The sequence below is a fragment of the Entelurus aequoreus genome, linkage group LG18 (assembly GCF_033978785.1).
Source record: "Entelurus aequoreus isolate RoL-2023_Sb linkage group LG18, RoL_Eaeq_v1.1, whole genome shotgun sequence".
Lineage (NCBI taxonomy): Eukaryota > Metazoa > Chordata > Actinopteri > Syngnathiformes > Syngnathidae > Entelurus > Entelurus aequoreus.
Window position 1 is genome coordinate 50,646,195 of NC_084748.1, and position 14,842 is coordinate 50,661,036.

The 14,842-nt window shown below is 40.1% G+C and overlaps 1 protein-coding gene across 1 annotated transcript in view; it reads right to left on the bottom strand.

Annotated features, from left to right (window-relative positions):
- LOC133633441 (multiple PDZ domain protein-like) overlaps window positions 1-14,842 on the bottom strand; it is a 149,092-nt gene that overhangs the window by 119,036 nt on the left and 15,214 nt on the right. Inside the window, exons 4-10 of the mRNA XM_062025967.1 lie at window positions 12,074-12,292; window positions 11,886-11,954; window positions 11,692-11,814; window positions 2,443-2,526; window positions 2,278-2,370; window positions 2,103-2,205; window positions 413-504 (exon numbers count right to left, since the gene is read on the bottom strand). Of these exons, the coding sequence (XP_061881951.1) occupies window positions 413-504; window positions 2,103-2,205; window positions 2,278-2,370; window positions 2,443-2,526; window positions 11,692-11,814; window positions 11,886-11,954; window positions 12,074-12,292 (783 nt within the window). The remainder of the gene's footprint in view (window positions 1-412; window positions 505-2,102; window positions 2,206-2,277; window positions 2,371-2,442; window positions 2,527-11,691; window positions 11,815-11,885; window positions 11,955-12,073; window positions 12,293-14,842) is intronic.

Genomic DNA, 14,842 nt, shown 5'->3' on the forward strand with positions numbered 1-14,842 from the left:
TTTTCCTTTTGCCCCAATGCGGGTTTATTTGTATTTGACTTTATTAAATGTTTGGCTAGAATTAATCTTTTAAGGAATACAAACACATATCAGAGTTTTTAGTCTATTTTATGGAGGAATGTTGATTATGATGATTAGTAAAAAGCCTGATTAAAAAGGTGTGTCTTTGGCCTTTTTTTGTTGCATTATTAGAAAACACAAAACTAATAGTTCGTTATTATTACAGATTATTTTTTCTTTTTTTTATTACAGATTATAAGTAACATTACTCTTACTTAAGTAATAATTTGAGTACTCTAACCCCAATTTCCATTTTTCTTTTGCCCCAACGTGGGTTTATTTGTGTTTAGATGATTTGTCAAGGGGGAAATGAGTCAACTTTACAGATGTGTGTAAATACTTGATGACTTACAGAGAGTATGATGTCGCCAACGTGGATCTGTCCATCCTGGTCCACAGTACTGCCCTTCACGATGCTCTTCACCGTCACCCCAGCACTGTACACTGAAGACCAGGACACAAACACACTCACATTGTCCAGTAGCTATGAATATTACCTGAGTTTAGGTCATTTTGTCCAGTATCTATGAATATTACCTGAGTTTAGGTCATTTTGTCTATGAATATTACCTGAGTTCAGGTCATTTTGTCTATGAATATTACCTGAGTTCAGGTAATTTTGTCCAGTAGCTATGAATATTACCTGAGTTCAGGTCATTTTGTCCAGTAGTTATGAATATTACCTGAGTTTAGGTCATTTTGTCCAGTAGCTATGAATATTACCTGAGTTCAGGTCATTTTGTCTATGAATATTACCTGAGTTTAGGTCATTTTGTCCAGTAGCTATGAATATTACCTAAATTTAGGTCATTTTGTCTATGAATATTACCTGAGTTCAGGTCATTTTGTCCAGTATCTATGAATATTACCTGAGTTTAGGTCATTTTGTTTATGAATATTACCTGAGTTCAGGTCATTTTGTCTATGAATATTACCTGAGTTCAGGTCATTTTGTCCAGTAGCTATGAATATTACCTGAGTTCAGGTCATTTTGTTTATGAATATTACCTGAGTTTAGGTCATTTTGTCTATGAATATTACCTGAGTTTAGGTCATTTTGTCCAGTAGCTACGAATATTACCTGAGTTTAGGTCATTTTGTCTATGAATATTACCTGAGTTCAGGTCATTTTGTCTATGAATATTACCTGAGTTCAGGTCATTTTGTCTATGAATATTACCTGAGTTTAGGTCATTTTGTCTATGAATATTACCTGAGTTCAGGTCATTTTGTCTATGAATATTACCTGAGTTCAGGTCATTTTGTCCAGTAGCTATGAATATTACCTGAGTTCAGGTCATTTTGTTTATGAATATTACCTGAGTTTAGGTCATTTTGTCTATGAATATTACCTGAGTTTAGGTCATTTTGTCCAGTAGCTACGAATATTACCTGAGTTTAGGTCATTTTGTCTATGAATATTACCTGAGTTCAGGTCATTTTGTCTATGAATATTACCTGAGTTCAGGTCATTTTGTCTATGAATATTACCTGAGTTCAGGTCATTTTGTCCTGTAGCTACGAATATTACCTGAGTTTAGGTCATTTTGTCTATGAATATTACCTGAGTTCAGGTCATTTTGTCCAGTAGTTATGAATATTACCTGAGTTCAGGTCATTTTGTCCAGTAGCTATGAATATTACCTGAGTTTAGGTCATTTTGTCTATGAATATTACCTAAGTTCAGGTCATTTTGTCCAGTAGCTATGAATATTACTTGAGTTTAGGTCATTTTGTCTATGAATATTACCTAAGTTCAGGTCATTTTGTCCAGTAGCTATGAATATTACCTGAGTTTAGGTCATTTTGTCCAGTAGCTATGAATATTACCTGAGTTCAGGTCATTTTGTCCAGTATCTATGAATATTACCTGAGTTTAGGTCATTTTGTCCAGTATCTTAGAATATTACCTGAGTTCAGGTCATTTTGTCTATGAATATTACCTGAGTTCAGGTCATTTTGTCTATGAATATTACCTGAGTTCAGGTCATTTTGTCTATGAATATTACCTGAGTTCAGGTCATTTTGTCTATGAATATTACCTGAGTTGAGGTGGCCGATGTAGCTGGAGATGGTTAAGCCCAGCCCCCTGCTGTTTTTACTGAACTGCACGCTGAACTCGTAGTCATGGTTGAAGTCACTGATCTGCAGGGGACATAGAATGGTGTTTAAGGACAATTCTCATGGAGTGATGGAAGAATATCATGGCTAACACACGTTGCCATCCAGGGACTCCTGGCTGAGGACGGGAGAGGTCAGGTTGTCCCTGGCGATGAGGAGCTTCACCTTGCTGCCGGCGTTTCGCAGCACCTGAGCCAAGACCATAAATAAATCAATGACAAATACAATGTAAAAATGTCTTGACAAAAAGGTAGATCTCACCTGCGCTACCTGCTCGCTGTTCATGCCAGCCAGGTCTGTGTCGCCGATACATAAGATTTGATCCCCGCTGCGCAGACGTTTATCCTGGGTGACGACATTTAATCACAACACCTTTTCCTTCAATGGCTTCATTAACGGTGACAAGCAAGCTGCTTTAAGGCAGGAAAAACATCTGCACTCAAGCAGGAGCAGCAGAAGGTGAGCTTCATTACAAACAAACATTCCTAACTCCTTCAACTTGACAATTGACTTGTTTGGTAAGAGTGGAGCACACCCAAATGTTCCATAAACCAGCAGGTTATGGAGTGGATGCTGCAATGTTCACCTAGGCAACATGGAGGCGGGAAATGACTGAGTTTACAGGAAGGTCAAAGTTCTGTGCCCTTGAACAATTTATAGAAAAAGAAAAAGCAAGGCAGCAACACCCGTGTCCTTCTTATCATTTTAATACAAACTACCAAACAAAGACCGGTTTTGAAAATGTCTTTGTCAGTGTGCAATTCTCAACAGGAAGTGAAGCACTAATAGTCACAGCTGTGGTCCATCAATTGACATAACAATAAATCACAAACAACTTCAAAAATGAAAGTGCACTAAGACAAAATGGAAAATTGTACAAAATAAATCAAAGGCTCAGAACAGTATCATAAGAAAATAAATAAAGCAATAAAAACAACAATTTATAAACATCAATAACAATATGTGATTCGATCTTTGAAACGCACGAGCCACAGATATGCGCAAGGCGAACTGAAATGCCAATGTTAGCATGCAAGCGGTTAGCATCTTATAAGTAGATGCAGCATTGGCTGCTGTGACACGAGAAATTGGGCCGCCATCTTGAGGTGGTGATGAGGAGCCGGCGAACAGCCTAAACTGACAGTTGACAGGTAGAAAACAAAGATGCTAAACTGACAGTTGACAGGTAGAAAACAAAGATGCTAAACTGACAGTTGACAGGTAGAAAACAAAGATGCTAAACTGACAGTTGACAGGTAGAAAACAAAGATGCTAAACTGACAGTTGACAGGTAGAAAACAAAGATGCTAAACTGACAGTTGACAGGTAGAAAACAAAGATGCTAAACTGACAGTTGACAGGTAGAAAACAAAGATGCTAAACTGACAGTTGACAGGTAGAAAACAAAGATGCTAAACTGACAGTTGACAGGTAGAAAACAAAGATGCTAAACTGACAGTTGACAGGTAGAAAACAAAGATGCTAAACTGACAGTTGACAGGTAGAAAACAAAGATGGTGTTCAGCGTTTTCCTGCTCAAATGAGCGGACTGTTAAAAATAGGAATCGGGGGATTACTTTTCACAAGTAAGATTTAACATTAAAGGCCTACTGAAAGCCACTACTAGCGACCACGCAGTCTGATAGTTTATATATCAATGATGACATCTTAACATTGCAACACCTGCCAATACGGCCGGGTTAACTTATAAAGTGACATTTTAAATTTCCCGCTAAACTTCCGCTTGAAAAGGTCTATGTATGATGACGTATGCGCGTGACGTCACTAGTTAAACGGAAGTATTCGAACACCATTGAATCCAATACAAAAAAGCTCTGTTTTCATGGCATAATTCCACAGTGTTCTGGACATCTGTGTTGGTGAATCTTTTGCAATTTTTTTAATGAACAATGAAGACTGCAAAGAAGAAAGTTGTAGGTGGGATCGGTGTATTAGCGGCTGGCTGTAGCAACACAACCAGGAGGACTTTGACTTGGATAGCAGACGCGCTCGCCGCCGCTAGCCGCCGACCGCATCGACGATCGGGTGAAGTCCTTCGTCCTTCCGTCGATTGCTGGAACGCAGGTGAGCACAGGTGTTGATGAGCAGATGAGGGCTGGCGTAGGTGGAGCGCTAATGTTTTTATCATAGCTCTGTGAGGTCCCGTTGCTAAGTTAGCTTCAATGGCGTCGTTAGCAACAGCATTGTTAAGCTTCGCTAAGCTGGAAAGCATTAACCGTGTAGTTACATGTCCATGGTTTAATAGTATTGTTGATCTTCTGTCTATCCTTCCAGTCAGGGATTTATTTCTTTTGTTTCTATCTGCATTTGAGCCCGATGCTATCACGTTAGCTCCGTAGCTAAAGTGTTTCGCCGATGTATTGTCGTGGAGATAAAAGTCACTGTGAATGTCCATTTCGCGTTCTCGACTCTCATTTTCAAGAGGATATAGTATCCGAGGTGGTTGGAAATACAAATCTGTGATCCACAATAGAAAAAGGAGAAAGTGTGGAATCCAATGAACCCTTGGGCCTAAGTTACGGTCAGAGCAAAAAAGATACGTCCTGCACTGCACTCTAGTCCTTCACTCTCACGTTCCTCATCCACGAATCTTTCATCCTCGCTCAAATTAATGGGGTAATCGTCGCTTTCTCGGTCCGAATCGCTCTCGCTGCTGGTGTAAACAATGGGGAAATGTGAGGAGCCTTTCAACCTGTGACGTCACGCTACTTCCGGTACAGGCAAGGCTTTTTTATTAGCGACCAAAAGTTGCAAATTTTATCGTCGTTTTTTCTACTAAATCCTTTCAGCAAAAATATGGCAATATCGCGAAATGATCAAATATGACACATAGAATGGATCTGCTATCCCCGTTTAAATACAAAAATGTCATTTCAGTAGGCCTTTAACGTATTAATGGTTGTATTTTGTGAAAACAATATTACCACAGAGTTGAGAAGGAGCAAATATCTTCAATAGTACTGAAATCCTAGCCGCTAGCAAACAAGAGTATGACCATAACAGAATTGCTTGTCAATTAAATGAATTACATTTAAAATTGTCATACTTGAATAACATAAAGTTGAAATAAATGATGAAGATAAAGATTGTTAGACAGAATTTGGTTTTATTCTGAATCTAGTGAAACAGATTGGTGGTTTTAGCTGATATAAAGACTTTCAGGTGTTTACATATGTTTATGTTGAAGTATTTGGCAGACGCTTTTATCCAAAGCGACATACATTAAAAATACATATAAAACAATCACTGTAAACATTATCATATAAGGGAAGAATGTAATAGAAAATATCAATACAAAGTGTCAAGACAGAATAAACTCTCTGCTGCTGCAGCAACAGAGATACAGTCTATAAGATATATAATGTATTCATACATTGTTTATGTAGGATATACGCATGTATATATAACCTAATCATATTGTTTCTTCAATTTAAAAATAGCTGACTGTTTTTTTCCCCCTTCTCTGGGATTATATTCCCAGTTTTGATCTGGGACGTCTGGTCACTTATAGCATATAAGAATATTATATTACTGTTAAGCAAACTATGAATAATAAAACGTGTCCTTTATCATAGCTACCGTATGACAAAAAAAGCGTGTGAAAATCAGTGGTATTCAGTGAGGTACGATGAATTAAATGCGCTGACAGTTCATTGCTCCTGCCAAAAGAATTGCACTGATCACCACTCCAAGATGGCGGCCCCGCGTCTCGTCAGCGCCAGTAGGCAGTAGCGCTCCATGCTGCGTACCCTTAGAACATGTCTATGGTCAGCATGCTAACAGTTAGCATGTGTCACGTGCAAAGTTTGATGACAATAAGGTGTACGCCCGTGAAAATGGCAAAAAAAAAGCCACGCCAGCGTGTTAACAGTTAGCACATGTAAAGTGCCAACTTATATGACTCTGGGGTAAACGGTTGCAAAATTAGTCAAGCACTAAGTTATCTGACTGTATGGTGCACAGGTGCCAAATACGCGGGGAAAAAAAGTGTTAAATGATCTGAGAAGGATGTTAGATGTTGACTAACGAGAGCAAATGACTTTCAAAGAGTTGAAATCTGTAGAGAAAAGTGGGACATGTCGACGTTTGTGTTATGCCCATACATCTTCAATGGGGGGAAATTCCTGGTAATCCTGGAATTCCAGGAATGTCCATGGGTGGAATGGTTTGAATCGGGTAAGAAATGTGGGACTTGTTGAACTTCAAAAAAAACTATTCAATACAATTGGAAATTTCCTGGAAATTTGGGGAAATCGGAAATTTTGTGAATTACGGGACACAGCACGATTCCTTGGATTGTACTGATTGGGTTGGCGTTGGAATTTCTTTAATCAGTCAAGAAATGTGAAAGTAGTAACAATTTGTATTACAGAATAAGTGTTACATAAAGATGAGAAGACTGGGAAGACTACTAACTTTTTGTGACAAAATAAAACAAGTTCACACGTGACAGGAAGTTGCCTTTTTTGGACTGTGATGTCCACATTGGAGAAAACGGGGGCCTTCATGTCAGGGTTTACTGAAAAACCACACATACTCATCAATACCTACGTTTTGACTCCCACCACCCACTGGAGCACCAACTGGGCGTCATCAGGACCCTACAACAGATCTGATCATCTTCCTACCGGCCCAACAGGTTGAAGTCAAAGAACAACACAGATCTGATCATCTTCCTACCGGTCCACAGGTTGAAGTCAAAGAACAACACAGATCTGATCATCTTCCTACCGGTCCACAGGTTGAAGTCAAAGAACAACACAGATCTGATCATCTTCCTACCGGTCCACAGGTTGAAGTCAAAGAACAACACAGATCTGATCATCTTCCTACCGGCCCACAGGTTGAAGTCAAAGAACAACACAGATCTGATCATCTTCCTACTGGACCACAGGCCGAATTCAAAGAACAACACAGATATGATTATCTTCCTACTGGCCCACAGGTTGAAGTCAAAGAACAACACAGATCTGATCATCTTCCTACTGGCCCACAGGCCAAATTCAAAGAACAACACAGATCTGATCATGTTCCTACCGGCCCACAGGCCAAAAAGAAAGAGCATTGGAATTTGAAGGAAGCCCTCAAAACTTGTGGTTCCCCCAGCTGGTGGTTTGTGAAAAGTGCATCCAGTTCCAGAAATAAGAAGAACAGAGTTGATGATGAGGAGGACAAAGGTGACATATTGTCATACCATGTGGATCAGGTCTATGTGAGAGGAATGTTGAACCAACACAACATCCCAGTACACTTCACACCACCCTGAGACAGAGACTGCTGCATCCTAAAGACCGGACACCCCACACCCACAAAAACAAGCTGGTGTATGCTATCTAGTGTAATGATTTATATATAGTGGAAACAAAACAACCACTAAGACGACACATGGCACAACATAGACGGGCAAAGTCTTCAGGTCTAGACTCAGATGTCTACTCGCACCTCAGGGACAAACAGCACTCCTTTGACAACAAACATGTACACATTGTGGACATTGAGGAAGGATGGAACAGAGGAGGTGGTTTGCGACACCACCTGTCTCCCACATACAACACTGTCCTTTCAACAATTCCTAAGAGACTCTGCAATTTAGCCTCCAACAAATAACAGGAGTTAGAAACATTCTGCTTACAGAAGGTGACCAGGATGACATTTGTTTACAACTGAATGGAATGCTAACATGGGGGATTCTGACTATTTAGGACTGGTAGTAGTGGACCCACAGCCATGGTTCTGTTACACAATACTTCAATGCTAACAAGGAAGATTCTGACTATTTAGGACTGGCACTCGTGGATTCACAGCCATGGTTCTGCTACACAATACTTCAATGCTAACAAGGAAGATTCTGACTATTTAGGACTGGTAGTAGTGGATCCACAGCCATGGTTCTGCCACACAATACTTCAATGCTAACAAGGAATATTCTGACTATTTAGGACTGGTACTAGTGGATCCACAGCCATGGTTCTGCTGCACAATACTTCAATGCTAACAAGGAATATTCTGACTATTTAGGACTGGTAGTAGTGGATCCACAGCCATGGTTCTGCCACACAATACTTCAATGCTAACAAGGAAGATTCTGACTATTTAGGACTGGTAGTAGTGGATCCACAGCCATGGTTCTGCCACACAATACTTCAATGTTAACAAGGAAGATTCTGACTATTTAGGACTGGTAGTAGTGGATCCACAGCCATGGTTCTGCCACACAATACTTCAATGCTAACAAGGAAGATTCTGACTATTTAGGACTGGTAGTAGTGGATCCACAGCCATGGTTCTGCCACACAATACTTCAATGTTAACAAGGAAGATTCTGACTATTTAGGACTGGTAGTAGTGGATCCACAGCCATGGTTCTGCCACACAATACTTCAATGCTAACAAGGAAGATTCTGACTATTTAGGACTGGTAGTAGTGGATTCACAGCCATGGTTCTGCTACACAATACTTCAATGCTAACAAGGAAGATTCTGACTATTTGGAACTGGTAGTAGTGGATCCACAGCCATGGTTCTGCCACACAATACTTCAATGCTAATGACTGTTGTTGGCTTTGAAAGTAGGATTGCTCTTTTGCATCTCAACAGTTGTTTTTCTCACTACAATAGGGAGAAACCATCCTTGCCCAGGCACACACCTGTTTTGTTTTGGTTTAAGCATTTGGGGTCTTGGCACCAGCTGCTGGACTAGATCTGAACAATCTAAGTCTAAGACTAGATCTGAACATTCTAAGTCTATGATCATGAACTGAAGAAGTCTACTCGGATGAAAGGTGAAAAGTCTTACAAGACAAACCAAACAGTCCAGTTGTGATCGATTGAATGCCCTGAGATGACATATTGCATACAACATGACATACAACATGACACATTGTATACAACATGACATATTGTATACAACATGACATATTGTATACAACATGTAAACAATAGGGGTGTAACGGTACACAAACATTTCGGTTCAGTACGTACCTCGGTTTAGAGGTCAAGGTTCGGTTAATTTTCGGTACAGTAAGAAAACAACAAAATATAAACTTTTTGGTTATTTATTTACCAAATTTGTAAACAATGGCTTTATCCTTTTAACATTGGGAACACTATAATAATTCTGCCCACGTTAATCAACATTAAACTGCCTCAAGTTGTTGCTCAGATTAAATAAAATGACAAAACTTTTCTTCTACATATAAAAAGTGCAACATTAAACAGTTTCAAGTCAACTCATCATGCTTAATTTTTTACAGCATTTGGGAAGCCTGTAGTTGATTTTTATGATGTAAATGTTATATTTTTATCAACATGTGATAGCAGGGACCCTGCCATTCAAAACTAGGCTGCTGCATTACTAATGATTAATGTAACTATAGCTGAAAAAATAGTACAATAGCAATAGGAGAGACTATTCATCCCTGAACACCATGGAGTTCATGTAGGCTTAATGATGCACTTACATTATTATATCAACTATCAGAGACAGAAACTTTTCATTTAACATAATGTCCTTTTTTGCTGCTTCAACACAGCTCAATCAACACAGAAAAAGGTCAAGTGAAATAACAGACAGACAGGGCTTTGCTGTCCGTAACACACACACACACACACACACACACACACACACACACACACACACACACCGCAAAATGAGCTAACGTTACGCTAAAAGCGAATTAGCCTCCACCTCAAGCCAGGACTGCGAGCGAGCTGAGCTGTCTTTTATATTTCTAGAAGGTCAACGGGCTCATAGTGATGTTACTAGTCGTTGACTGGGAGGTGTTTATTATCATTTGGGGAGAGTCCGCAACCTGATGATTACCTGCTAAACGCTAAGCACTGACTCCATGCGCTCTGAATACTCACTGCTGATTGGCTGTTATCGCTCTGTTTGTAACCAATCAGATGGTTGTGTGGGTGGGACAATGCTGGGTGCTGTGTAGAGTACTGACAGAAACAGAGGCAGAAGGAAGCGGAGGCGGCTACATAATATGTTCATGTAGAAACTCGTTCGGTACACCTACAAACCGAACCGAAACGGTTCAATACAAATACAGATACCCTTAGACCCCTAGTAAACAACATGAAATACAACATGGCATATTGTATACAGTATGTAAACAACATGAAATACAACATGACATATTGTATACAACATGTAAACAACATGTAAACAACATGGAATACAACATGGCATATTGTATACAACATGTAAACAACATGAAATACAACATGACATATTGTATACAACATGTAAACAACATGTAAACAACATGAAATACAACATGAAATACTGTATACAACTTGTAAACAACATGAAATACAACATGGCATATTGTATACAACATGATATTTTGTATACAGCATGACATACAACATGACCTACTATATACAACATGACATACTGTATACAACATGACATGCTGTATACAACATGAAATACAACATGACATACTGTATACAACATGAAATACTCTATACAACATGACATGCTGTAGACAACATGAAATACAACATGACATATTGTGTACAACATGACACACAGTACACGACATGACACGCTGTATACAACATGACACAGTATACAACATGAAATACAACATAGCATATTGTAAACATGACATACTGTATACAACATGAAATACTGTATACAACATGATATACTGTATATAACGTGAAACACAGTATACAACATGACACATTGTATGCAACATGAAATACTGTATACAACATGAAATACTGTATATAACATGACATACTGTATACAACATGAAATACTATAAACAAAATGAAATACTGTTTTCAACATGATATAGTATATACAATGTGACATACTGTATACATAACATGAAATAATGTATACATCATGACACACTGCATACATCATGACATACTGCATACAACATGTCATACTGTATACAACATGACACACTGTATACATCATGACATACTGCATACAACATGACACACTGTATACATCATGACATACTGCATACAACATGACACACTGTATACAACATGACATACTGTATACAACATGACATACTGTATACATCATGACATACTGTATACATCATGACATACTGCTTACAACATGACACACTGTATACATCATGACATACTGTATACATCATGACATACTGTATACATCATGACATACTGTATGCATCATGACATACTGTATACATCATGACATACTGTATGCATCATGACATACTGTATACAACATGACATACTGTATACATCATGACATACTGCTTACAACATGACACACTGTATACATCATGACATAGTGTATACAACATGACACTGTATACAACATGACATACTGTATACATCATGACATACTGCTTACAACATGACACACTGTATACATCATGACATAGTGTATACAACATGACATACTGTATACAACATGACAGTAGAACCAATTTGTTTCAGTCTTAAAACGATGGAAGCCATTCCACATTTGGTCTCAGGAAGTTGTACCTGCCCAGCTGCTCCTCCAGGCAGGATAGTCTTGACCATGACTCCTGTGCTCCGCCCTCCTATGATCCCAAATCCAAGTCCTTTCCCATCATTGGTCAGCTCGATGATCTCCAAGTGACGCCTCTGAAGGAGCAGAAAGAGCAAGGTGCTGTACACGTTAAACTACTTTGTGTTCAAGATGGTTTTGGGTTTACCTCATGAGCAATTGCAGACAGGTTCCTCCCCATGGACATGGTTCGGGAGATCCGAGGGGGTGTGCAGTACTAACACAAACAGACATCAAGAACGCTGAACAGTGCTTTGAAGTCATGTTTTCTTACAAATGGGATACTTTGAAAGGCGATGTGTTGCACCATGGGACTAGATTGCTTCCTACTAGTACCTGTGACTCCGTGTGAGTGCAGTTGTCTGAGTAGAGGTCTGAGAAGGACAGATCCTGCGAGTCCAGGGAGGAGACGCTCCCGTCCCTGCGCAGAGACCTGCTGGGTCCTCGGTTCTCCATGGCCCAGGTGTAGGAATCGCTGTGACTGAGCTTGGTGTCCAGTCCCACGGCCGGGCCCTTGCCACAGTTCATGGACACGGACTTGGAGAGGCCCTTGGCCTGTCAGGTGTGAGGGCAACCATGGCGGGTTGACACAGGGAAAGTGAGGATTGGGGAAGGAAAGAGCAGAGATAAAGGAGAGAGCGGTTGATGGATGCCATGGTGGGGTGCAGAGACCGAGAGGGGAATGGATGAGGGTGATCAGGAGATAGTGGAGGTGGAGACATTTATTGTGGAGGGGTGATAAGAGACAGAGAGAAATGGGATGATTGGCACGTAATTGAGGGCTATAAATAGCATGCGAGGAGACATTTCTGACATGAGAGATTCAAGATGTTCACCAGATGTAAATGAGAAGAAGAAGACTGCCGTGCTATAACACTCTGCTTTGTTTGCTTTACTTCTTACACAAGGGTCACAGAGACTGTTTGGTAAAAAGAAACAATATTCTGTTTGCCATTCACATTAAGGTGTCTCTTGCTAAAACCAGTTGGGTGGATAAAAGAAATAAAATGCTAATCAGATATTGTCGTGTATTGCTTAAATCAGAGTGGAAGACATCCGAGAAAATCTCTTTCGTTCTGTGCCGTCTTCTTAGGTGACAGAGTTTGTCCAGTTCTTATAAAATGGTAAATGCGTTATACTTAAAAAGCGCTTTTCTAACTTCTTTGAAATTATTTCCACATTCACACATACATTCACACACTGATGGCTGCCATGCAACACGAGCCATCAGGAGCAAGGGTGAAGTGTCTTGCCCAAGGACACAACAGACGTGACTAGGATTGTGGAAGCTGGGGATCGAACCTGGAACCCTCAACTCATTATCGACAGGGGACTATTGTTTATAGGCTGGCTTATACACCCAATTATCCTTTATCACCTAAAGTGCTGCTGGTCCTCCCAACCTCCAGCAATCATTTAGAAATATGGATTAGAACATTACAAGATTATTCATCCTGTTGCCTCACTAAATTAAAACTACCCTATAATCACTTCAATGTACTCGCAAATGTGCTCTGAAAATAGACCACAAAAAACTGTGCGACAAGGGATTTCAACTCTTTTATCACATTTTTGTCAGGCTTTTTACTGACAGTTTGGTTATGTTTGGGTTTTCCATCAGGCGACCGCACGCGGTCCTCTCGTCGGCCACGGATGTGGCCGTTCCATGGGCGACCGCCTCGCCAATTGCATCTGACTCGTCTCCGGTGGATTCGGGGAAACTTGGCCTGGCAGCCCACCGCCATTTCTCCCTCCGCCCTCCCTTGGTTTTGAACTTTTTGTTAAAACTTAAAACGTCTGTTAGCCGTTAAAGGAAAGTGGGCTACTGTCAGGCTTGTCACTGACAGTTTGGTTATGTTTGGGTTTTCCTCTGTGTTTGTGTTTATTTCCTGTCAGCGCTCTTATTTTGTTTCTATTTCCTGCATGTCTCTTTGAGCGCTCATTTCCCTCACCTGTCCCTGATTGGCAGCCTGGCACACCTGGTTGCAGTTGCCTATCAGGCTGCTATTTAAGCCTGCCTCGCCCTCCAGTCAGGGCTCAATGATTGATTCATGTTGTATGTTTCCTGTCTCCTGTTATTCTGTTTCCTGTCTCCTGTTATTCTGTTTCCTGGTTCCTGATTCCTGGTTCCTGTTATTCTGTTTCCTGGTTCCTGTTATTCTGTTTCCTGTCTCCTGTTATTCAGTTTCCTGGTTCCTGTTGGCTGTTTCCTGGTATTCTGTTTCCTGTTATCCTGTCTCCTGTTATACTGTTTCCTTGTTCCTGTTGCCTGGTTTCTGTCTCCTGTTATTCTGTTTCCTGGTTCCTGTTGGCTGTTGCCTGGTTCCTGTCTCCTGTTATCCTGTCTCCTGTTGGCTGTTTCCTGTTTCATGTTTCCTGGTTCCTGTTTCCCCTGGATATGCATTTGCCAGTTGAACTATATGTTTTGTTTTACATTAGTCACATTTTCCTTCGCTACGCCTGCCATCTCTGCATCTTGGGGTTCAAGACCAACAGTAGTCCCTAACAATTTTGCTCCTAAAATAAATCAATCCAAATTTGATCAAACTAGAAATGTTCCCCCATCTGTATAGCATGTTTGAAATTAATTTAAACCATCATTCTATAAATCTGTTTAACAGCTGTGGACTACCGCAGAACAGAAATTAGGATTGGTTTCTGGAGAGACATAAGACTATTTTTCAGTCCAGGTCTCCTTGAGGTCTGAGCCTGTCCCAGCTGACTCCAAGCATCAGGAGGTCATGATAAAGACACAAATGCATGTAGTCGTACCCAAAGCCTTCTTGCTCTGAGGTGCCGGGACAGACCATGTCTCTACGCTGTAGTAAAAAGGATATTATTCCTTTATACAGTATCATTATTAGCCTATTGACACAAATATAAAGTAACTTCCAAAGGCACAAATATTGTGTTGATTTTGTCTTCAAAAGTCTATCACTGGTAGAGTGAAGTAAAATAAATTGTATGTCATCAGTCACCATTATTTTAAAGTTAGCATCATAACTCCTCTGCCGTTGCACTTTTTCCAGCGGGTGTCATGACTGCGACTCTTCATGTCGTAACGTGAGTGACAGGAAGAGAAACTCCAACTCTCGGAGTCGTCAT